The following is a 23,881-nucleotide window of genomic DNA, read 5'->3' as shown; positions in this document are numbered from 1 at the left end:
TGGGTGTCAGGAGGTGGCAGACCCGGGGCTGACAGTGGCCTCGCCGTGAGGAGCAGCCTGGTCAGAAGAGGCGTCACTGAGGAGCGGCCTGGAAGGGTGCACCTCCCTCCTTGGGTCCTTCTTGCTCCCTGCTTCCCGTCCACCATGCTGCGAGCAGCTCTCCTCCACCAGGCCCTTCCACCGCACTGTAGGCCATGCAAGCACCGAGACTTCTAAAATGCAAACCAGAATAAGCCCCTCTCCTCTCCGCGGTGGGTGTCAGGTATTTCATCTCAGCAATGAGGGAAGTGACTACGACAGCCATGAAACAGCGACCACTGGGGGTAACCATAGCCCATATTTTACTGCTATGTCACAAAAACAGAGGCTCTGGGGCCTGCACTCCGGGCATGAGCCAGAAGCACGTGATGCTGTTTCTCAGGCCACTCGAGCAGGGGTCCCAGCAGGCCCTGCTTGCTCCTCAGGCTGCGGTTTGGGGAGTCCCGGAAAGAGTCAGAGATGGGGGAGTGTGCCCTCCCTGCCCCTCGCTGCCCGTGCCAAGCAGGGGACCAGGTCCTGCACCTGCTCTGCCCTGTAGCTTTGCCTCACAGCCCGGGCACAGCCCAGAGCCGTGGTGGGAGGAGTCTGGACCCTGCTCCCCTGCACTGGCCCTGGCCCTGGGGCTCCAGGCTTTAGCAACTGGTGCTAGGGTTCCAAATCTGGGGTGTGCTCTGGCAGTGGGCCTGGGGGTGGAGCCAAAGCCTGGAGTTTTCCTGGCCACACCCCAGGGGGCAGCAGAGCTGCTGAAGGGAGGACGCTTCTCCATTCCCAGGCCAGGAGTGCAGAGAGTTGGAGGCCACAGGGTCAGGCAGTGAACAGCTCCCAGGGGCCCACAGCCCCGGGCACAACGTGGGCATGGGTTCTGCCCGCGTGGAGGCCCAGTGGGCTGGCTCTCCCCAGGGCAAGGCTCTGGGGTTTCCTTTGCTGTCTGAGGTCGGAGCAGGGCTGCTCCAAGGGCGGGGTGCATCCACCTGGGCAGTGTTGGGCTCCCATGTGCCTGTCACAAGGATCACAGTGTGCCCCCACCCCACCCACTTCCCTGTGTAACTGCCAGGCCAGGCAGGGCCCAGGGCATCTCCAGCAAGGCAGGGGTCTGCTGGACAGCCCTGGACTCGCCACATGGCCCCCAGGGTGGAGTCTCCCTCTCCTGCTGCTCTTATTTGTTCCACTGCAGCGGGGACAGCCCATGGGCACATGCAGGGATGGGGGATCACCCAGAACAGGAACTCAGAATCCTTAACCCTGGGCCCTCAGGCTATCCCCACCGGCTGGAGTTAACCATGATGCCCAGTGCTCTTTACCACTGTAGTGTACACTGCTGCTGGGTAGGCCTGAGCCAATTCTCCAACCTGGTTTCTCCTGTCCCCCTGGACCTCCAAATCTGGCCCCAGTCCAGCTGGTCTGCCTGGCAGGAATCTCATCCTCGGGTGGGAGCCTCCTGTGGACTCCCTGTTACTTGGAGATGAAGATTCCAGCCAAGTGCAGCAGCACACTCCTGTAATCCCAGCACTTGGGAGGCTGCCAGCCTGGGCTACATAGTGAGCTCAAGGCCAGCCTGAACTGTATAGCGAGGCCCTATCTCAAAAAAATAAAAAAATAAAAAGAGAAATGAAAGTCAGGAAGGTGGATATCAGTGACATGGACACTACCTGCTCAGCTGCACCCTGGCCAAACCACAGAGTGGGCTCGGGGAAGGCTGGGTCCTCCCAAAGGCAGGGGCAGCACAGGTGAGGAGCACAGGGTGGGGACACAGGAGCGGACAGGGCAGAGCTGCCTGCGGGTGGGCAGTGCTGCTGGAGGGCATGGGAGAGTCACTGGCTGGGGAGCAGCAGAGGGAGGAGGGGCACAAGGCTGGCACAGCACCTCCCATGCCTGCCCCCCACTGCCTGGGTGGTTGGGGTACAGAGGGCAGAGCCCCTGCAGGGTGCCAGGGTGGGGAGGCACTGGGCCTGGTTCCACGTGGGCAGCGCCTTGGAAGTGTTGGTGAGTGCACCCAGCAGGCGGAGGTGCCGGGCGCCCCAGCTATTAGGGCCCCAGCAGGGCTAGGAGCAGGTGTGCGTCCCCACAGAGGAGCAGAGGGCAGGGGGAGCAGGTGGAGACTGGTTAGGCCAAGGGTGCCCAACCTTGTTTTGTGGAAGACAGTTTGTCCGTGGATGGGTAGGGGCTGGGGCAGCTTCAGGATGAGAGTCTTCACCTACAAAGCCACAACCCATCCAAGAGTTCAAAGTTCACAGCGGGGTCTGCACCCCTGTGGTCTAGCTAACACTGCTGATCTGAAGGAGGCGGGGTCCAGGAGCTTAGAGTGATGGAGGCTTCCTCCCGTGCGGCCCGGGTCCTAACAGGCCACAGGCCAATACCTGTGGTGGCCCAGGGATTGGGGACGCCTGGGTTAGGTGACAAACTCAGGATGAGTGGCGTGGGGAGGGGACCCAGGGCCTTGGAGCCAGGGGAAGGGTTCCACTGCACACAGCCACTGTGTCTGGTTTTGGTCCCCGGGGAGCATCGAAGCCCCTGAAAGCGCTGCTTAGCTGAGGGCCGGGAGCTGGCGGACGGGGTGAGGGCTGTGCCCAGGGCTGCTGCCTGGCCTGATTCCCTCATGAACCCTGGCTCCCACTGGCGCTGTGCAGCCCCTTGTCCTGGAGCCTCAGGCTGCCCCAAGTCGAGGGTTCAGCTGGAGCAGAAGTTGGCAGCAGTGTTAGTCACTGTCAGCTTGTCCTAGCGAGCTCCTGCAGGCCACCACCAGTGCAAGACAAGAACCGAGGGTGGTCCCTCCACATCCAGAGGCGCAGGACTTTGACAAAGCAAGCATAAAGTAAGCAGGGTCCTCCTGGCATGGCCATGTGGCACCATCAGCCTTGTGCCTGAGAGCACGGCCCGCCCCACAGAACTGCATAGGCTCCAACCTCGCGGAAGGGCAGAGACATGGGATGGAGTCCAAGGATGTCCAGTGGGGAGGACAGACCCACCCAGGGCAGCGCCCACTGCAGGCTCAGGTGCTCTGGTCGTCCCCCTGAGCGTGGCTGTCGGCCCTGTGCTTGAGGCAGAGCAGACAAGGAAACCACTTGGGGACACTACTGGGCACACTGTCATCCAGCCCCACCTGGCCGCACCAAGGTCCTCCCGGGGCTGTAGTCCCCCTGGCTCCCCAGGCAGCAAGAGCTGAAAGGGCCTGAGGAGGCCCCAAGGTGCACAGCCCAGAGAGTCCTCTGGAAGGTGTCCCCAACCCTCTGGGCCCACACGTTCCCTCCCCGATTCCCACAGCAGGCCTGCAGGACCAACTAGGCTGAGAGCTTCATTCCAGCCCAGGGGACCAGAGCAGAAGGCTGGGCATCAAAGCGCGCCATGGTGCCCAGGGTGCTAGCTCCTGGGGTGGAAGGTGTGTGGCCCCGTCCTGTCCCTTCCTAGGGGAGCAGGTGCAGCGTCCCCAGGGTCCACACATGGGCCCCAGCGAATTGAGGGCTGACCCTGGGCCCTCTGCGGCCACAGGAGCTGGCAGTCACACAGGCAGGGCACTCTTGGAGAGGCTCAGGCTCTGGGATTCCTGGCTCCTGTGGGACGTGGGCAGCACAGACGCCTCCTGGAACTCTTTGGCCATGTAGTAGTAGCAGATGGCATCCAGGCAGCAGTTGGCATTGGAGAGCTGGCTGGTGATGGACAGAGCGCGGCTGAACGCCTGGCGGGCTGCACAGGAGCTCGGGCTCATGGCAACCTGCACCGTCAGGACCACGTGGAGTGGCAGGAAACAGACAACGAACACGATCAGGTTGGCCCAGATCATGCGGGCAGCCTTGTGGGTGGACTCAGCCTGGCCTGTCTCGGTGGCTGGACTCTGGGCCAGCACAGTCACCACCTGCAGGGAGCAGAAGACCAGGATGGCCAGCGGCAAGTAGAAGCCGACCAGTGAGAAGGTGGTGGAGCTGAAGTTGTGCCGGGAGTAGCTCCGGAAGCAGAAGCCGCCCTCCTGCTGCCCCAGGTACAAGCGGACCAGCAGGGAGCCGACCACCAGGACCCAGAGTCCCAGGCACACGGCCACTGCCTGCCTCAGGGAGCGGAGCCCTCGGGCGCGCAGCGGGTGCCTCACGGCCAAGTAGCGGTCCACTGCGATGGCCATGACCAGGCTGATGCTCATGTATCTGTTGACCATGTAGACGGCCTGCGAGACCCGGCACTGCAGCGTGTCCTCCGTGTCCTTCAGGGAGAGCAGCATGAAGGGCAGGGAGCAGAGCAGGAAGAAGTCAGACACGGCCAGGTTGGTCATGTACACACGGGTCTCCGTCCACTGCGGCATGCGGCGGCAGAACACCCAGAGTGCCAGGCCGTTGAGCAGCAGGCCGAGCACCAGCAGCACGGCTGAGTAGGAGATGATGAAGACCCTGAGAGAGTATGCCCCGGTGGGGGGCTGGCAAGTGCCGTTCATGGTCCCCAGGCTGCGGGAGAGGGGAGAGGTCAGTGGGAGCAGGCATCTGGGGGTGGGCCCAGCCCTGCTCCAAAGCCGCCCACCCCGGCCCCATCCCTGTCCAGACTCCAAATTCCCCAGAGCAGTCAGAGAAACTGTAAAAAGCTCAGCGTCCCCTCAAGGGCTAACTGGTGCATGAATGGGTGGGAAACTGAGGCCTTCAGAGAGGCCAAGTGAGTCCAAGGCTGTGGAGCTGGAGCAGATCCACTTCCGTGCCCAAGCCTCCTCTCCCAGGCCTGCCTGCTGCAGGCAGAAGGGAGGCTGGAAGCCTTCACGCCCTGGAGCTGGAGGAGCTCCAGCCGGCCTTGCAGCTCTGGCCTTGCAGCTCTCGACAGAGAGCCAGAGGCTGTGCCCTCCAGCCTAAGAATCCCAACCAGCCCAGGGCAGAGTCCAGGCCGCCTACTGCCCTGCACAGGGCCTGGGGAGGCTGGGCAGGCACCTCCACCCCCCCCACCTGTCCCGGTGAACTATCCAGCTCTGCTCCACCCAGGCTTTCTCTGACAGGGAGGCCCAGGACGGCAGGGCTGGGGTTCAGGACTGCTCCCCAGGAGGCTCCAGCGCCTCCTTCCTCCCTGTCTGCACCTCCCCACCAGGCCTGTTCTCTGGACGTCCTGCCTGAATCAATCCCACCCCAGCCCCATGCCTGGCACCAGGGTGTCCACCCTGGGCTCAGGAACAGTGCTCCCGACAGTCAAAGCACGAGGGTCCCTGTCCCTCCAGCCCTGACCGTGCTGCTCAGAGCTGGGGTCCACCCCAATGCCACCTCTCCTTGTCCACGCCGGCCCCCCAAGGCCCTGCCCAGGCTCCACAGGTGGCGCAGGAGGGCCAAGCCTGGCCCACCAAACCCAATCCAGGTGGCCTGACAGCAGGGCAGCAGACTGGACACCCCAACTCTGACACCTTCCTCCGCCAGCTGGGAATGGGTCCCCTGCACAGCACTGCCTGAGTCCTGGCATGGAATGGCAGCCAGCACGCACCCCGAACCACAGGGCCCTTGGTTCCTCCCAGGGCACAGGAGGTGGGAGTCAGTGGCATTCAGAAGAGCAGGGTCTTCTGGGTTCCCCTCTGAGGCTCAAAGAGGAGGGAGAGCACTTGGTCCTCCAAGGAAGGCCAGGCTCAGGCTGGCAGAGCTGTGCCCAGCTCCTCCTCTGCCCTGGGAGTTCAGGAGAGGGAAGAAACCCAAGCCTGGGATTGCCGAGGTAGAATCACCAGGGTGGGGCTGGCAGCACCGTTCCCTCTTCTGGAGCCCCCAGGGACGTCAGGCCCACTGTGCATTGGGGAGCTGGTGGTGGGCCTGTGCCCTTCGTCTACATCTCCATGGACTCCAGCCTGGGGGTCATAAAGTCCAGCGAGTCCTGTGTGGTCTCCTACACCGCTAATGGCTCTGGGTCCTTCCTTTGGAACAATTTTGCTTTCTCTCCTCTGCCACCCTGGTTCTGAGGCCCCTCAGAGGGACCCTGCACCAGACCAGGCTCAGAAGACCCCCAGCCCCCTGACACTGACTGCTGTGATGCCCTTTGCTCCTCTCCGCCTTTTGCTCCTGACGTACTGCTCTGCCCCCAGGGCCCCAAAGTCTGAGGCCCTCAGAAGCCTGTAGGAGCTGGGGCTGGGGCTCAGTGGCAGAGCGCTTGCCCAGCAGGGGCAAGGCCCGGGGTTCAAACCCCAGTACCACAAAACCAAAATGAAATGGAAAGAATGCCAAGGCAGCGCCTCAGGCTGCTGGAGGGCAGGACAGGCCTTGGTTCTGGGCCCTGGTTCTTTGCGGGGCGCTCCCATGCCCCCAGCACCCCCTCTCCACCTGAAGACTTCCCTGGCCTGGGAGGGGCCCCCCCGGCTGGGGTGCTAACCCCAGCACGCCGGGAGGGGAGAAGCCCTGGGCTCCTGTCACTCACTCAAGCTTGTGACTCGGGTTCACTTCAGCATGGCCCAGGGCTTCTTGGGGAGGTTAAAAAGTCTAACCCTGACTCCCAGGGTTCCCACTCAGAACAAAACAAACACTGGACTGTAGAGGGGAACAAACACTCTGGAAGAGTTCAAGGTCCAGGTTGGCTCTGGCCTTCTCCCTTCAGGGTGGGTCCCAAGAGCTCAGGGAGTCGAGTTCCAGGGACCAGCAGCCCTCGTCCCCACTGGCAGGCACTGGGCGGCCTCTGTCTGCACACAGCCAGTGCCCGGGCGCTCACAGCTCATTTGGAGAAGCTGTCAGGAACCCTGGTTTGGGGAAATGGTGGCTTTGGTCCCTGTGACTTCCTGCCCAGGTGGGGGAGGCAGGGTAAGGGATTCAGCACCGCACCTCTGGGGCTGTCTTCCTCCAGTGCTGCTCACTGCACATACCGGAAGCTGAAAGCTGCCCTTCGGCTGGGTGCTGCCCTTCCAGGACAGAAGCCTGTGGCCACGGGCGGAGGCTTACCCCACTGCAGCCTTGGGGCTTGTCTGGCCTGGGCCCAGCCTGAGGACCCCGCCCACTGGCCAGCCACGGGGGCAGAGTGGGACAGAGCCCTGGAGCTTGGGCATCGCAGTGCCCTCCGACAAGGATGTTCCAACACGGCCCCCATGCAGACGCCCTCAGGGCCCCGGACCAAAACGTGGCTCTCAAGGGCTGCTGCTTGAATCAAGGGTCAGCCCTCAGTCGCCATGCTCAGAGCTCAGGTCCGAATAGGGTGGGCACCCAGGCCCTGAGAGACTCCTTGAGCCGCCCCAGCCCTCTCAGGGCGGCACGATTGTCCAGCTGGTGCATGTTCCGCCGGTTCCTCCAAGTCTACCCCAAGGATCCAGGTCCCCTGCAGAACCCCAACCCATTCTGGGGGATCCCGGATAGCCTGGCCAGCCCTGAGGGACCCCGGCAGAGCCCCAGGCCCAGTCTCACTGGTTGAGACCCCACCCCCGTCCCTGGCCCCAGCCACGCCCGGCACTCACCTGCTGTCATCAGTGGCCTCCAGGCTGAGCAGTCTGACCCTGCTCAGCTGTGCTGCCTCCTGGGGCAAGGGGGCAGAGTGGGCTTGGCCAGCCCCCAGGCTGTGCCCCTCCTTGATGTCGGTGGGCGGGGGGGGGGGGGCAGGCTGGGGGTTTGGCTCCAGGACGGAAATGGAGCACAGCACACACACACACCCTCAGGCTCCAGCATCTCAGCTGAGCTGTGGGGTGGCGAACAGCCTGGGAGGAGGCAGAGCCAGGGCGTGCAGCTCCGCCCTCACAGGCTCCCCTCCCAGAGGCTCGGTGCAGAGAGCCTGCCGCCTGGCTCAGTCCTGCCCTCTGCCCCCATCTGTGGTCCGAAGTGGCTGCCCCACACCCCTTCCTGCCAGGGGCAGCAGAGCACTGGGCCAGGCTCACGTGGGGACAGACCCCAGCCAGGGCAGCCCCTCCTGCCCTCTGTGACCCAAGGTCACCTCTCCAGAAGCCTGGCCAGAGCACCCAGCCCAGAGCACCCCAACCCTGGCCGGCTGGGGGACGCTCTCCTCAGACCCGGCCCAGCCCCTGCCCCAGGGCCTCTCTAGGGAGATCCGCAGTCTCACCCCTCCCCACTCCACAGAGCCACGTGGAAACCAGAGGGGGCCCAGAGAAGGAGGCGGGGGCCCCAGTGGCACAGCGGGTGTCAGGTCTGAGACCAGCACTCCCCCCTGGCCCTCAGGCCCAGCTTCCGGGACAGAGCCCCAAGGAGCCCTTGGCTCCCTCTCCTTCCTGACCCGGCACCCCAGGCCCAGCCTACACTTGCTGGCTGTCCCTCCAGACCCAGGTCCCAAGGCCAGGTCATGGGGCCCCTCCCTGGGCTGCAGTGCTCCGTGGCAGGGAGGTGCCGCCCACCCTGCCTCTCCTGGCCTCGGAGCCCGGCCTCTGGGTGCTGCCAGGGTCCCATCCCCACCCCACCACCTTCACTGTAGGCTAGACTGCAGGCAGTGGTGCCCCGTGTTCAGCCCCCTGTGGCAGGGCGGAAAGCTGCATGCAGTGGACGGGACACCCGGGCTGGCTGGAGCCCTGCGGCCTGTGAGAGGGGCCTGCCCAGCACTCTGCCCCCTGCTCCGATGTCCTCCACCGGGCATATCCCTCCTCAGACCCGCCCTCTCTCTGCTTCCTGCTGGCCGTGGCGTTAGCAGCTCTCCTTGCCCAGGCCCTTCCACTGACCACGGAAGGACTGGAACTTCTAAACCGTGAGCCAAAATAAACCTCCTCTCCGTGGCAGGAGTTGGTATCTTGTCCCAGCAATGAGCAGAGTGACTACGACAGGCACAGAAGAGGGACATCTGGAGTGACATTAGCCTGTGTTTGGGCTGTTTGTCAGACAGAGGGGTCAGAGCCTACAGCCCCCAGGCAGGAGCCAGGAGAGGCATCTCATTCTCTCGAGTCGCCCAGTCTGAGACCCAGCAGGCCCTGGAGGGCGTCAGCCCACCCACGGGTGCTCTGGGGACAGGGAAAGCTGAGGGCTCTGACTGCCACCCTCGCTGTGCTCTGCAGAGCCGGCCCTCCGCCAGCCTCTCCACAGCCGGCCCACCCACCCAGCCCCAGCTGGTCTCAGCAGGCTGCTCCCTCCTGGCTCTGTGTGCCCAAGCGGGTCTGCGGGAAACCCCTTTCCCTTCCTGTCCCCTCTTCTCTCCAAAGCACTGGGCAGGGTGGGCCAAGGGTGCTGGGCTGTTGGACATCGGCATTGCAGCACCACATAGACGGCTGTCTGTGGAAACTGAGTCACCCATGGAGGCTGCTCCAGGGGGCCCAGGAAACCCCCGCTGTGGGATCCTGCCCTCTTTGCTGCCCCCGCCCTCGGCCGAGGCCCTGGCTGCCTGGGTTGCTCAAGAACGCAGAGCTTTGGGAACTCAGAACTCGGGACCCGGAAGAGCAGAGGACCTGGGGAGGCCCAGCGGAGGGCCTGGGCGCCGGGCCCTACAGACCGGGTCCTGGGCCCCAGCCCGAGGCCTTGGGGCACTATGCTGCCTCTGATGCCTGAGGCCACTTGAGTCAGCGAGTCTGACCCTGCCTTTCCTAAAACCCTGGCACTTTAACTAGCATGGAGCTTTGCGAAGATAAAGCGCCAAGTGTTGTTTATCGTGGCCAGTGCCCCATTTGGCCACCTGAGACCCTGCCCCGGGGGAAGGTGTGACAGCAGGGCCTCCGGGCACTGAGGATGTGACCCGCTTCCTGTTCTCTTCAGACTTTCGGTTCCCCTCTTCTGAGAGCCAGACCTGGAAGTGCTGACCTCTGGGGAGTACCCCTCCCCGCAGCCTGCTCCCCGCCTCTGGCATCGCTGTGCTGATGCTGGGGCCAGGGCCCACTTGGGGCAGGCGCAGGGGCAGGGGATCTGCTCGGCAGCCTGCGCCTCAGTCTCCTGCACCAGGCCCTTCCACCTCACAGCCATGGCCTCCTCAAGGCAGCACTGGTCCCACAGTGCCCCGGGAAGTGAGGCACCAGCAGGTGGGAGGCCTCCCACTCCACTCACGCACTCGACCCCGAGCCTCCTCAGCACAGCCCCACCATGAGGGTTCTCTGCCAGCCGGAGCCCTCTGCTCTGACCCGACCTCTCCCCCAGGAGGGGTGCTGAGGCTGCTGCTCACGCCTGGCTCTGCTGTGTCCTGTCACTGCGACCCCCAGACTCTGAGGGGGTCCTGCCTGGACATTCCCCAAGCCGAGCCTCTCTCCTGGTTGCTTCTGCCCCTCCACTCCTGCTCCCAGTCCCTTCTGCAGGGCGCTGGGCTAAGGAGCAGTGGAGCCAGATCCCTGGGAGAAGTGTGGCCCCTGCCTGGGAACGGTTTCTTCAGGGCAGTGAAAGGCAGAGCTGAGGAGCAGCAGGTTCCTGGGGCAGGGTGACGGGGAAGTAGCCAGCCGGAAATGCACACACATGCACGACTGACAGGGTGGGTTCACCTGGCAGACTGAGGAGGCTGGGGTTTGGAGAGGCCTCTAGAGGAAGTGGTCACGGCAGAGGTGGGGTGGGGTGGCCAGGATGCAAGGGGATCCAAGAGGTCCTGAGGGAATCCTGGAGGGGTCCTAAGGGCTGAGGAAGAGGTGCAGAGCTGTGGAGGGGCCCGAGGGAACCAATGGAGCTCTAAGAGGGCACCACCCCTGCGCTAGCTCTCCCACTGTGGGGCCCACAGGCCTCCTCTGAGCACCCTTGTGCCCAGTGTGCCCTTGGCTCCCATCTTCCTCATGGCTCACTCAGCCCTGGGCAACTCTGAACCTTCCCAGCTGCCTCCCAGCGCTGCCCCATCCCGGGCGATGCCCCTACCAAGCTCACCCTGTCCCAGGCCACGGCCCCTCCCGCTGCCAGGCGTCCGGCCTAGAGGGCAGCTCCAGGCCGCACAGGCCCCCAGCCTGAGGGGAGGCCCTGCTCCCCGGGGGAGTCTGGCGGCAGGGCTGTGGCCCCTCCTGTCCCCGACTCTCGGCATCTGAGGCCGCAGAGTACTTCTGGAGGCCTCTCCATGAGGGACTCCCCACTGGCCACAGGGGACGGCGGCCCCCGCGTGGCCGGCTGGGGGACACCAGGGTGAGCACCAGGGTGCAGTGAGCAGCGCCCAGGACACCCGGCGGCAGGGTCCTCCGCTCTCTGAACAGACGAGGGGCCAAGGCTCTCCCTGGGTCCCTTCCTCCCGCACCAGCGCACCAGCCCTCAGAGACACTTCCTTTGGGCCGGGCTAGACGCCCGCTGGCAGACGTGGGAGCCCGTAGTTCACAGAGGTGGGAACCAAGGCGCTGTGAGTGGCGTGTGGAAGACAGGAGAGGCTCGCTGCAGCTACGAAGACGAAGACGCGCCAATTCCAGGACTCGCATTTCTGCTTGTGGGCTGGGCGTCGGCCCAGGAGTCTGAGAGCTAAGAGAGAAGGCACCGCCCACGCCCTGGGCTCCCTAAGGTTTAAAATGGGACAGAGGTGGGAGGAGGGGGTGCCCACAAAAACAAGCCACAAGACTTGTGTGGGATTAGATTGTTACCACAGGAGACCGGCTGGAGGGGAGCCAGGCTTCGGGGCATATGCTGTGCTGTGTAGGTCTGGCTTTAGAACTATGTAAATGTTTGTGTAACTACCAAATTAAGTTTTAAGAAGAATTCATAACATTGAAAACAACATGAATCTAGCTGATTTGCATTTTCAAGTGATAATATAACCCTCTCACACTCTTATTTGGGTTTTATATTAGCCTTCTTCCAAAAATTACAACACTTAGCCCATCGTTTTTTGCCACTTTCTGAAGCAGCTCTGGAGTCCTCTCTCTCTCTCTCTCTCTCTCTCTCTCTCTCTCTCTCTCTCTTTTTGGTACCAGGGATTGAACTCGGGACCTTGAACTTTGAGGCAGGCACCGGAACCACTGCGCTAAATCCCCAGCTGGAGTCCTCTCTCATCAGTGTTTTTAGTTGCACTGTTCTGGCTGCCTCGATGTCCTGAATCCATTCAAAACGTTTCCCTTTCGTGGTCATTTTGACTTTAGGGAAGAGGCAGAGGTCACACAGTGCCAGGTCCAGTGAATGAGGTGGATGAGGACACAGCGCAATGTTTGTACGAGCTGCCTTTCTGTTGCACGGTGCTCGGCAACATTCACTGTATTTTTGACCACACCTCGTAAAGTCACTCATGAAAAAGGATTTCCAGAACTGCTTCAAAAAGTGGCAAGGCTGATGAGATAAGTGTGTTCAAAGCAAAGGGCAGATTTTGAGGAGGATTAATGGCAATATGTCTTTTACACTAATACAGAAAAATAACTCATTGTGTTTTCTGAGTCAGGGTTTTGCTATGTAGCCTAGGCTGGCCTCAAACTCATGGTAATCCTCCTGCCTCAGCCTCCCCAGTGCTGGGATTATAGGCAAGTGCCACCACACCTGGCTCTAATATATTTTTTAGTGTAGGAAAAAAATTTTAATGTAACATTCACTATATATTTTGACCACATCTCACAGATATATAGTGGATCCTTGACTTATGAACTCAATTCATTCCCGAGGGCTGGCTGTAACTTAGGTTGGTCAGTGAGGGCTCAGGCTCCTCTACAGCCCTCAAAGTCTCTCTTCTGTACACAGGCAGATCTCAGTGTCCTTAGAGAGATCCTGGCCCAGGATTTCTCAGTGAACCCCACACAGGAGAGGACGCTGTCATGTTCTGTCCAGAACTCTGTAAGGGTTAGATCTATATCTGAGACCACCTGGAAGCACAAGCGGCCGGCATTCAGTCATAACTCAAGACTTTGGTCATAAGTTAAAACTGAAATTCTAATCCCACCTCCCCACACCATTTATGGGCCCAAGCTGCCTGTATGTCAGGCTGGTTCTAACTTGAGGGTCCACTGTAAATACAGAGATACGCAGAGGCATTTTAAAGGGAAAATTTAAACCTACATTTAACAAATCTCAAACTGTTTTCAGTAATCATACCATCGGTGGTAGTGCTGGTACTGTTACTTTAATATTGTGTGTATTTTAGGACAAAACGTTGGATGGTTCTATTGAGTACTTTGAGTGTTTTGGTATGGGATAAAGAAGGTGCAGCATATTACGGAAGTTAAGTGAAAGCTACGCAGGTCTGAATTTGAATAGAAAGGGTCAGTTTGGATTTAGAACGTGCCTTAAAGCAGAGATGCTTCTCAGGTCTGCCCAGCGTCAGGACTGAACCGTTGACGAGCCTGAGCGGCCTCCTGTCAGCCCATGGCCCACGGGGTTGGGTGGGAGGGTGTGGGCGAGCTCGGTGCCTTTTCCTGCTGGAGCACAAGGCGGTAACCACAGGGATGAGAGCGGGGGGGGGGGGGGGGGGGCGTCCCCTCCTCCAGGTGGCTGCTGGGTGGGGACTGGACGGAGCAGCAAAAGCACATTTCCCAAACTGGAGCATAAACTTGACTCCGTGACTTTCTAATTACGCTTTTAAAAGGCATTATTCATGTGGAAGATGCTAAGAAAACAGCCTGTGATTTTAGAAACGAGTAAATAAAAGGAAAGAATCAAGCATTTACTCTACTTTTCCACACAACCCTACCTCCACATGGCCTGACAGCTAGTGGAGCCCCTCTAACATGCATCTTGGCCCACAAATGCTGTGGAGAGGTGGCATCAGAAAATCATGATTTTGCATACAGTACTGCATCAGTGAAGCCAGCACTAGGATTAGTTATCTGTTGTATTAGTCATGCATTGTCTGTTATGTTTCCCATTGCCACCTCCAATTATTTTTAGGTATTGGGGACTGAACCCGGGGCCTTTGCACTGAGCTATACCCCTAGCCCTCATTTAATTTTTATTTGGCAACGGGGTCTTGCTAAGTCGCTAGGTAACCCAGGCTGGGCTCCAATTTTGGATTCTCCTGCCTCAGCCTCTAGAGTGCCGGGATGACAGGTGTGTGTCTGTTTTTCATTTGTTTGCCTTATTCTATGTGTTTATCCTCCAGCAATGGGGATTGGGTGCACCCCAGGCAGCAGGGATGCTGGCCCCTCCTAGAGGCTGCAGCCCTGTGGATGATCCTCGGCAGCTGCTGGCATCAGACAGAGATGGCCAGTCTGCTCCACTTAGGGTGCAGTCTCACCGAGAACAAAAGCCACCCTGGACTGCTCAGCATCTAGAGCTGACTGCAGGGAGGGAGACTCGTGGGCAGGGGAAGGCTGATGTCCAGGGTGAGCGCCGGGTCATGTGGAGGGAAGGGCACAGCACAGGGCAGGACACAAGAAAAAGGAAGCAGCAGATGGGCCAGGGACTTAGTCAGCGGCCTGCGGTTGGGCCTGAAAGATCACTCACGGGGTCCTGGCCTGGAGCCCACACCTCCGGCCCCAGTTCAATCAAGGAAGTTGTTTTTTTAATGTAAGATGGGAACGGAGCCCAGTCTTTCTCCCCTGCTGCGAGGCAGCCGGGGGCAGTCCTCTTGGATAGAGGGTGTAACAGTGGCCCTGTATTAAAAGTCCTTAAGTCACCTTGTTCATACTGCTGTTCTGTGGGTTCAAGGACATGATGCCTGGCATTTATTTCAAAACATGGGTGAATCGATGGAGGGTAGGAAGCAACTCTGGTCCTCACGGTCATGCTGCTGTCGGGCAGCGGGCTCGTGGGTTCCATACGCTCTATTTGCATGCATCTGAAATTTCTGAAGTAAAAGCCAGGATGGCCAAACGGCCCACTACACACCCATAGTACATGTGGGAAGCACACTGGCTTGTTCTCAATCCTGTGGTGGTGCTGACGATGGCCTCACGGGGCTGGGGGTCAGTGTCTAAGGAGGAACAGGCACCAGGGGTCTGGGAGCTGCAGCGGCAGGTGCTGCTGGAGAACGGCACTTGGCCTGACTGGTCTGGTGTGGCAGGTGAAAAGTGGCCTCCTCCACTTGTACACACACAGGTACAAGCACCCACATAACGTGCACACACACATACACATGTGTACCCAGAAACACATGCACCCATCCGCACATACCTGTGCACATGCATTTGTGTGCACATATATGTATATGCACGCATAGCTGCATGTGTGAGCAGATGCACATTGCAAACATGCACATGCACAGCATGCATATACACATAAGCACACATGTAGGCACATCTATACATGCACATACATGCTATACACACATGTACATGCTACACACCTAGACACATTTACATGCATGTGCACACACATGCAGACACATACGCACATGTATGCACAGGCATGCATGCACACACACCTGGACACATACACCTGCATGCATGTGTATAGTATATATACACACATATGTGCACGTGCAAGGTGCACACATGCACATGCCTGGGGGAGAGGCAGCTCTGGCCAGTCCGAGCCAGGAGGGTGGAGGCGCCATTCCCCTTGCTTCCACCTGGTCCAACTCCAGGAGGACCCAGCTGAGCCGGGAGCCTCCAGTGCCTGGGAGACCTGGGGCAGAGGGCTCCTCAGAACTAGGAGCCCAGGCCCTCCGCCAGCTCAGGTGGTGCCAGTCTGCATCCAGCTCCAGCCCCGTGCTGCACAGGTGGGAACAGGGGCCAGGGCTGGGAAGTCCCGAGGACAGGGTCGGAAGGACTGCACCAGTCCAGGCAGCCACGATGGTCTGCAGAACTGGGGTGTGGCAGGAGCCAGGCAGGGAGAGAAATCCATGTAAGAGCCTCTGAGGCTGGAGTGAGGGCCAGGCTGGAGTGAGGGTGGAGTCAGGGTCAGGTTGGGTCGGGGTTAGGCTTAGAGATAAGTGGGGTGAGATCCCAGTCTTCAGGAAATGGGCTTTTGTTTGCCTGGCGCTTACTCATTCTAATTCTAACCCTAACCCTAACCCTAACCCTAAGGCATGCAGGACCCTTTCCCACACACACACAGCCCCCACTGATGTAACTGCTCACGCTCACGGCATGCCCAGCCTCTGCTTCTCCTCCCTAACTGTCCATCCTCCAGGCTGCTGGCTCTCTGGGCAGCAGCACCATCCCTCCACCCCCTCCCCCTTGCTTGTCTCCGGGTTTTACTTCTGCAGCAGCCCCTGAACTGTGTGCAGCTTCCTGCCCCTCCCCTGCAGCTCAGATGTGTGTGTTGGGGGAGAGTTCTAGGAAGCTGAACGGGAGGCACGGTGGTCAGGCCACGTGACTGTGCAGATCCACAGCTGACAGCACCCGGGAAGGACCCTGTACGTGGCCCTGGGAGTGGCCAAGCCTAGAAACCCTGCCCTGAGCACCCTCAGCAGGACTTACACCTTCCTGGTGTGGGCTCCACCTGTGGCCACTGGACCAGCTGGCCCTCTGGCCTCACTCTCTGGACGTCCCCAGCACCGAGGCCCAGCAAGTCTCTGTGGTTCCCCTGAAGAGGTGCCCCTCTCACAGGGTCGCTGTGCTCAAAGCCCCTCAGTGCTCGGCCTGCAGAAATCTGGATCCCACCATGATCAGCCCAGCAACATGTCTCCCCCAAGGATCCCTGGACCCCCAGCTGCCGGACCCCAGCGCATACCTGGCAGAGACATCACCTCCTTCTACCTGCCAGCAGCGAGTCCGTGGTTCTGTTTATAAACCGTTTTAACGAGACGCTGAGTGGGTATAAACAAACACTTCTCCACCATAAGGTGAAGGACAGAACTTAAGGTGATCTCTGACATTCCCTGGCCACTTGCCCTGAGATCTTCTCACACTACAGAGGCCACTTCCTTTTGTGGCCTCTGACACACAGTCACCCTGTTTTGCTCTTTCCTCTCCGGCCTCTCTTCCCACACCCGACTGTGGTCCTTGTGGGTCCCTGCAATGCTGGGCTTCATCAGGCTCCGTCCCTCACCACTCTCAGGGAGCACTGTCCCACTGTCACCGATGCCCCGAAACCTGCAGAAGCAGAGGAGGCGGCGGGGCTCTCAGGCGGTGACTGGCCGTGGGATGCTGTGCTCACCGGTGGCCGGCAGCTGAGCGTGCTGCTGGAGGGGGACCTCATCTGGAGGGGTCTCCCGCCCTCCCTTCACCATGCGTGCTCTCCTCTCCCCGGCTGCCCTCCAGGGTGTTTCTGCGGGTGTTGGGTGCTGTGCCCCAGGGATGGGGAAGTGACTTAGACACCCCTGTGGCTGTGACCCCAAACTGCTAGCCCCAGCCCAGGCCTCTAGGGTGAGCGCTGGACCGTGAATGGACCTGCCTACTGGCTGTCCTCTCTCGGACACCTCAGAAGCATCTATGGTCCCAGACTGACCACTTCATCACCCCAGATCAAATCTTCCTTCAAGGCTCCCCCTCTCAGAGCATGACCTTGGGATTGTCCAGGACGGATACTGAATGTCATTCTTGAATCCCATCCCCACTTCCAACCAAACATCAGTGAGTCACCCCAGCAGTGGGGGTGAACCTATGGCACATGTGCCACAGCAGGCACGCACAGCCCTCTCTGCAATGACATCACAAATTGTATGAGTTGGTTTTTCTAAACTAAAACCTCAGTCTTCAGGCTTAATTGCAGTGTTGGCACTTTGTGCTAAGTAAGTGGGTACTGGGTTGCAGCTGGGACACTCAGTTTCTGAAAGGTTCACCATCACGGAGAGCAACCATTGAAAAGATAAAACAAAGCAGCACAGTAAATAAGTCAATAGAGAAGATAAACTAAATATAAAACAATGTAAAAGAAGACAGGAGAAAATGAGGAGTACATAGAACAGAGATGCATAGAAAACAGCAAGATGGTAGATGTAAACCCTAATTATATCAATCATTACATTAAATGTAAAGGGTATAAATGACCCAAGAAAAAGACAAAGATTATCAAGTTGGATTTAAAGGTCAGGAATGACAATATGCCATCTACCTGATACATACTTGAAATCTAAAGAAAAGTTAGAGCCAGGCATAGTGGCACATGCCACTATATATAATCCCAGTGACTCAGGAGGCTGGGGCAGGAGGCTTACAAGTTGGAGCTCAGCCTGGACAGCTTAGCGAGACTGTCTCAAAATAAAAATAAAAAGAACTGAGGGTAGATGTAGCTCAGTGGTAGAGTACTGGCCTAGCATGGTGTGAGGCCCAGGGTTCAATTCCCAGTACCACACACACACACACACAAAAAGTTATAAAATGCAAGCAGTAATCATAAGAAAAGGGATTATTTATTTATTCCAGTATCAGGGATCAAACTCAGGACCTTGCGCTTGCGAGACAGGCGCCAGAGCCACTGAGCTAAATCCTCATCAGAAAAGGGATATTTTGTAATGACAAAAGAATCAATTCATTAATATACCTGACAGTTCTCAGCTGGGTGTGGCGGCGCAGGCTTTCGAAGCAAGCACTTAGAGGCTCAGGCAGGAAGATCACAAGTTCCCACCCAGGCAAGGTAACTTAGCAATTAGTGGGAGTCTTTCACAAAGTAAAGAGGACTGGGGATGTAACTCAACGCAAAGGCCTTGGCTTCGATCCCTAGCACCTAGAAAAGAAAGATAACTAACACTTCTACAAGTAAATATACTTGATTATAGAAATTTTTTTAAATGAAGCAAACGGAACTAGGAGAGAGACTCACAATTATGAGTTACCATGACACTTCGCCTCACAGTAACTCACAAAACAAGCAGACAGTTATGAGGGCATATTAGACTCAACAACACCAATAACTGAGATTCACAGGGCCCCACACTGAAAACAGCAAAACAGACAACATTTTCCAGAAAACACTGAGCATTCTCCAGAGTAGATGACACGCTAGGCCACAGGACAAGTCTCAGCATGGCAGGACTTAATTGGAAAACAATAACAAAGAGATATAAGCCCTCTAAAGAATACCCAAATATTTTCAAAGTAAACAGCATACTCATAAATAACTCAAATATCAAATAATCAAAGAGATGTTAAAAATAGTTTGAACTAAATGATAATAAAAAACAATCTTCGTGAGAGAAAACTAATGCCATGTGTAGAGGAAAATTTGTAGCCTTCGGTATTTATTTTAGGAAAGAAGAAAGATCTATAATCATTGATCTAAGATTTCACTTCGAGAGCTCGGGTATGATGGTGCTCACCTGTAATCCCAGCACTTCGGAGGCTGAGGCAGGATGCTCACCATCAGTTGGAGCCCTGCTTAGCCTACATAGTGAGTGCAAAGCCAGCCTAAACTACATAGTAAGGCCCTGTCTCAAGAAGACAAATACAGAAGCAAAACAGAAGAAGAAAAAAAGAAAGCTAGAAAAACAACAGTAGAAGAAAGGAAAGGATAAAGAGTGGAAATTTATAGTAGAAAAAGATAGCAAAAAATTTTAAAATGATAGTTATTTGAAAAGATTGACAAATTGATAATAGGCTAGATTGATCAATCAGAAATGCATCAATTATTAATATGAGGAATGAAGAAAGATTTTATTCCCAACTACATTAGAATAACAAAGAAATATCATTAATAATTATAAAAATATATTTGACACCTTAGATGAAATGGATGAATTTCTTGAAAGCCACAGCTTGCCAGATTGGTACAAAAAATACAAGATTTGAAAGGCATGTATCTATTACAGTTGATTCATAGTTGAAGATTTCTACAAAGAAAATACCTTGCCTTGATAGTGTCACCGGTGAGCTTCACTGTATGTGTAAGGATAAAACAGTATCAATTTTTTTTTCTGGTACCAGGGACTGAACTCACGACCTTGTGCTTGAGAGGCAGGCATGGTGCCACTGAGCTACATCCATGGCCCAAATAATACTAATCTTAACCACTTTCAGAAAATAAAAAGAGAAATATTTCCTACCTCATTTTTTTAAAGGCAAGCTTTACTATCATACCAAAACCAGGACAAAGATGTTACAAGAAAAGAAAACAAATATCACCCATGCAGAAACATGAAAATGCTTAATAAAATACTAACAAATTAAATTTAGCAATATGTAAATCCAATAATATATCATCAACAAGTAGCCCAGGAATGTAAGATTCATTTTAATGCTAGAAGGGAAAAAAATACAGCTAGGAAGGGAGAAGTAAAAATATTGTCACCTGTGATCTAGTTGTACAGTAGAAAATCCTACAGAATTGACCAGGAAAAAAAAAGCAAGAAGAGACTATAAACTAATACATTATTCAGCAAAATTATAGGATACTAGATGATAGCTCGAACCATACATTTCAGTGTGCTAGCAACAATCACTTGGAAAATAAAACTAAAAATATAACACCATCTACAAGCATTGACAGTGTGTATTCTTACAGCCACGAGATACTGCCAAGAGAAACTTAGAAAGAATAAATGCAAAGTGGGGAGCCATCCTCCTACTGCCAACCCTGAGCCCTGCGCCCCAGGTCGGGCTCTCGAGTCTCCGCCTCCCTCCCCGCTTCTCCACACCATGGCCACAGAGACGGGAAACACACGCATGCATGGCTCCTGGTCACCAGAAGCTAAGGACCCCGCCCCTGACGGGCACCGGCCCCCGGCCAGCGCTTCAGCCTGCACTACTGGCAGGCATCTCCATCCATCCTCAAGGGTGCCCCACCTCTGGATTACCTGTGTGTAGACTGTCCTGCATGCCACCACAGGGGCAGCGGGAGTCTCGGCCACCTCACAGCTACGGGTGGCAGGCCTGCCCCGGGCACAGGCAGTCCAAGGGTCTTCACCATGACGGGATGGTGGGTGATGATGGGGACCGACCCGAGTGTCCCTCATGCTTAGTCCCCGCTGGGCCTGGAGGGTGAGGACAAGCCCAAGTCACCTGGCAACAGTGCCAGGGCCCGGACAGCACACCTGCCTGGGTCTGGGAAGTCCTGGGGACGGTGACCTGCTCCTGCCCTGGCAGCTGGCTTCCTGGCCCACGGCACAGGGCTCTGTGAATAATGGAGGAGAACCTCCCGGGAAAACCCAGCGAGGCACCCGTGGGACCCTGGGAGGGATAATGCCCAGGGAGAGAATCACCACCCGAGTGCTTGGCCCGCCAGGGCACCCCACCAGCCCCGCCTCCTGCCCACGGTGCCCCACCCTGTCCAGGCCCCCCAGGACCCCCTGCTCTCAGGGCACAGGATTGATACTCACCCCAGAAGCTCTCGCCTCTAAGGCTCAGCTTGTCCTGGGATGGGGGCCACCGAGGACGGAGAGAGGGGACGAAGAGCCAGGCTCCACAGAGCAGGAAGTAGCACTGGGAGGCGCAGTGGAGCCGGCCAAAGTCTGCAGGAAGCAGGTGATGCCACACATGCCCAACCTGCCCAGCCGGAACTGCCTGGCCGCCCGCCACTTCCTGCCACCGACTCTGTACCGCACACTGCACGCTCAGCAGGGTCGGTCACTGGGGACCCCGCCTGGCCCGGGACCTGGACACAGCCCTGACCCCATGGAAAGGCCAGGCTGCCCTCCAGGCTTCTGCAAAGTGCTGGGTGCCTTGCCAGGGCAGGGGCTTGGAGACAGTCACCAGCTTCGCGTTTCTCAGGGCAGCGCTGGGTTGGAAGAGCGGCACAGACCACTGGGGACCCTGTGCACTGTTGGAGGGACGGAGTGTGGAAGGTGGGCCACTGCTGGGACGGAGTGTCTGCGTCCCCTGAACTGGAACCTTCACCCCAAGGAGATGGTTTGAGGAGGTGGCGCTGTGGCCACACGAGAGCTCTTGGTGGGTTTTGTGTCCTTCTAAAAGGGACCCCAGGGCCAGGGATTTAGCTCAGTGGTTCCGCCACCTGCCTCACAAGCACAGGGTCCCGAGTTCAATCCCCGGTACCAAAAAAAAACAAAACAAAAAAGAAAAGGGACCCCAGAGAGCTCCCTCCTCCACCTACCATGTGAGGAGACAGCAGACAGCCAGGATACCACCCTCTGGGACAGTCCCCAGCTCCCGGGTCTTGGATGCCCAGCCTCCAGGGCGGAGGGCACAATGCTTGCTTATGAGCCACCCAGTGTGTATGTGTACAGCGGTTGGGAGTGGGGGTCCAGGTGAGGAAATGCTTTACTTCCTCCTTCAAGGACATCAACAGCTGCCCAGCACACACTGGGAATGGGAGCTGCTGGGTACAGGCAGACAGGCTCAAAGAGCTGGGACAGCCCTGGCGAGGGACGTGGAGGCACGGCTCAAGTGCACCCCCTGCAGGCCCAGGAGGAGCCCGGCTACTGGCAGTGCCTGGCAAGGGGCAGCAACCCTGGAGTCCCAGGCTGGGTGGGGACGCGGGGACCTGGATGGCCTCTAGCCCTCTGCAGGCTGGGAGGGAAATGGCATCCAGCACAGCCTATGGCTGGCGCCTGCTCGTCTCCCAGGAGCCAGAGGGCACAGCCGGGCTCCCACGTGTCGGCCATCAGGCCAAGGGCAAGGGGATGCTGCCAAGGGGGGCAGGGGGTGAGAACCACGTGCCCAGGTCCTGTGTCTTCCCGGCGTCCACACTGTTGGGTGGGGCCTAAAGGCCAGGCTCCCCAGCCCCATGGAGTCTTTCAGCAGGCCGTGGACTCTCCAGAGCCCCTGGCAGGGGGGCTGGGAACTCCACCTCCTCCTCTTCCTGACCAGACATCTCACCCCAAATGCCGACCTAGCACGTTTCCAGAGAAGGGCAGCAGCACTGGCTTTGATCTGGGCCACCTGCTGCCCGCTGGCAGACATCACTGGGCGGGTGACATAGGCCCTGGCCCCAGTGCAGCCCTGTCCCAGACAGCAGCTAAATTTGCTCCCAGGTTGGGCTGGAAGGTGCCCAGGAGACAGGGATGCACTGGAGGGCCTGGAAGTGGTGTCCAGATGCATAGACCAGAGTGGCCTGCAGAAGATGGGCGGCAGCTGCCTCTGTGGAGGAAGGAGGAGGGGTCTCTGGCCAGGCCCAGAAGCCCACGGGGTGGGAGCAGCTGCAGGTGACCTCCCCAGGAGTCCTGGTCACACTCCAGCCCTCAGATCAGTGCTGGCTTCCTGCACGCTGGCCAGCGGTGTGCATCACCAGGACACGACTTGGTGTGCCCCCGGTGGTGGGGTCCAGACCCGGAAGAGGTGGTGACCTCCGTCCACCAGAAGCCAGGAGTCACAGTGGCAAGGATGGGGACACCAAGGGGCACCCGGGGAGTTGTAGGAGGCCAACAGGAGCATCGCAGGGCCCAGCAACCAGGCCCCACCAGGTGGCCAGGCAAGGGTGGCAGGAGCAGCTGTGCCAACAGGGAGCCCAGTCCTGGCCCACACGGCACCTCAGCCCCAGACGGAGAGGGGCTGGCCCCCCAGGAAGGACCACAGCCAGTGAGCAGTGCCCATCAGGTGCGAGGTCCTCTCCACACTGGGTATACACCAGGAAGGACACGTAGGTGCTTGTGAGCCACGGGCCCCTAACCCAACCCCACAGGACCCATGCAACCTCCTAGGGGCAAGTCACCCGCCAGTTGCCTCGTCTGCTGGCCCTCTGGGGCCCACTCCACCAGGCCAAACCTTTGTCCTAGGGATGGAAAACATGGCCTCAGGAGCCCGAGACCCCAAAGCCTCATGTGTCCTCCAGGAGGGATGCCCCAGTGTCATCATTGCTCCTGACCAGAGGGCCCTGGTGGACTCCAACTACCCCGGGTCACTCAGTGTGTGGCTCCATCAGTGCAGCCCACGCCTGTGACTGGTCAGCAGCCTGCAGGGACGTCTCTGGGGCCAGGACAAGTGAGTGGGTACAGAAGCTCGGCTTCCCTCATGGCGGGCAGGAGGGCGTGTGAACCCGGGGCACACAGGGGAGGACGGAGGGCACAGCCGGTCCTAAGTGCAGCCACTCAGGAGCATCCCCAGGACAGCATGGCTGGCACCTCCGCTGAGGGGCACTGGCAGGGAGAAATGGGGCGGGGGGGGGCTTCGCATCACCCTCCCACCCGGCACCTGGCCCTGGCCCTGGCTCCCTGAGAGGCTCCTCAGCTCTCAGGACCATGCTTGGCTGTGTGCAGGGAGACAGGGACCGAGACAGCTCAAAGGCGCTGCACCCACAGTGCGTCTGGAGCCCTGGGTCCTCCGCCCAAATGGCGCCTGTCCTGATGGCCCGGCCCTCACAGCCCTTGGCCTGAGTCCAGCAGTGGTCTGGGCCCCTGCAAGGTCTGACAGGCCCCACAGGACCTCCCC

General features: G+C 58.2%; 1 protein-coding gene across 4 annotated transcripts; it reads right to left on the bottom strand.

Moving 5' to 3' along the window:
- Positions 1 to 324: 324 nt before the first annotated feature.
- Gpr35 (G protein-coupled receptor 35) lies at positions 325 to 23,822 on the bottom strand. Of its 4 annotated transcripts, XM_004868442.3 has the most exons (3): positions 20,878 to 23,822; positions 20,356 to 20,532; positions 325 to 4,466 (listed from the first exon to the last, which is right to left on the bottom strand). In XM_004868442.3, the coding sequence occupies exons 2-3, from the start codon at positions 20,466 to 20,468 to the stop codon at positions 3,536 to 3,538; spliced, it is 1,044 nt and encodes a 347-aa protein (XP_004868499.2). In that variant the 5' UTR covers positions 20,469 to 20,532; positions 20,878 to 23,822; the 3' UTR covers positions 325 to 3,535. The 4 variants fall into 4 exon arrangements, with proteins under 4 accessions (XP_004868499.2, XP_004868500.1, XP_087066994.1 ...); XM_004868443.4 differs by lacking the exons at positions 20,356 to 20,532; positions 20,878 to 23,822 and adding an exon at positions 7,409 to 13,139; XM_087210868.1 differs by lacking the exons at positions 20,356 to 20,532; positions 20,878 to 23,822 and adding an exon at positions 6,786 to 7,367.
- Positions 23,823 to 23,881: the final 59 nt, after the last annotated feature.

Source organism: Heterocephalus glaber, unplaced genomic scaffold, assembly GCF_053883595.1.
Source record: "Heterocephalus glaber isolate CG9 unplaced genomic scaffold, H.glaber_assembly_v1.0 deba00001226, whole genome shotgun sequence".
Lineage (NCBI taxonomy): Eukaryota > Metazoa > Chordata > Mammalia > Rodentia > Bathyergidae > Heterocephalus > Heterocephalus glaber.
The sequence above is the reverse complement of the archived record's forward strand: the minus strand, read 5'-3'. Positions and strand labels throughout refer to the sequence as shown.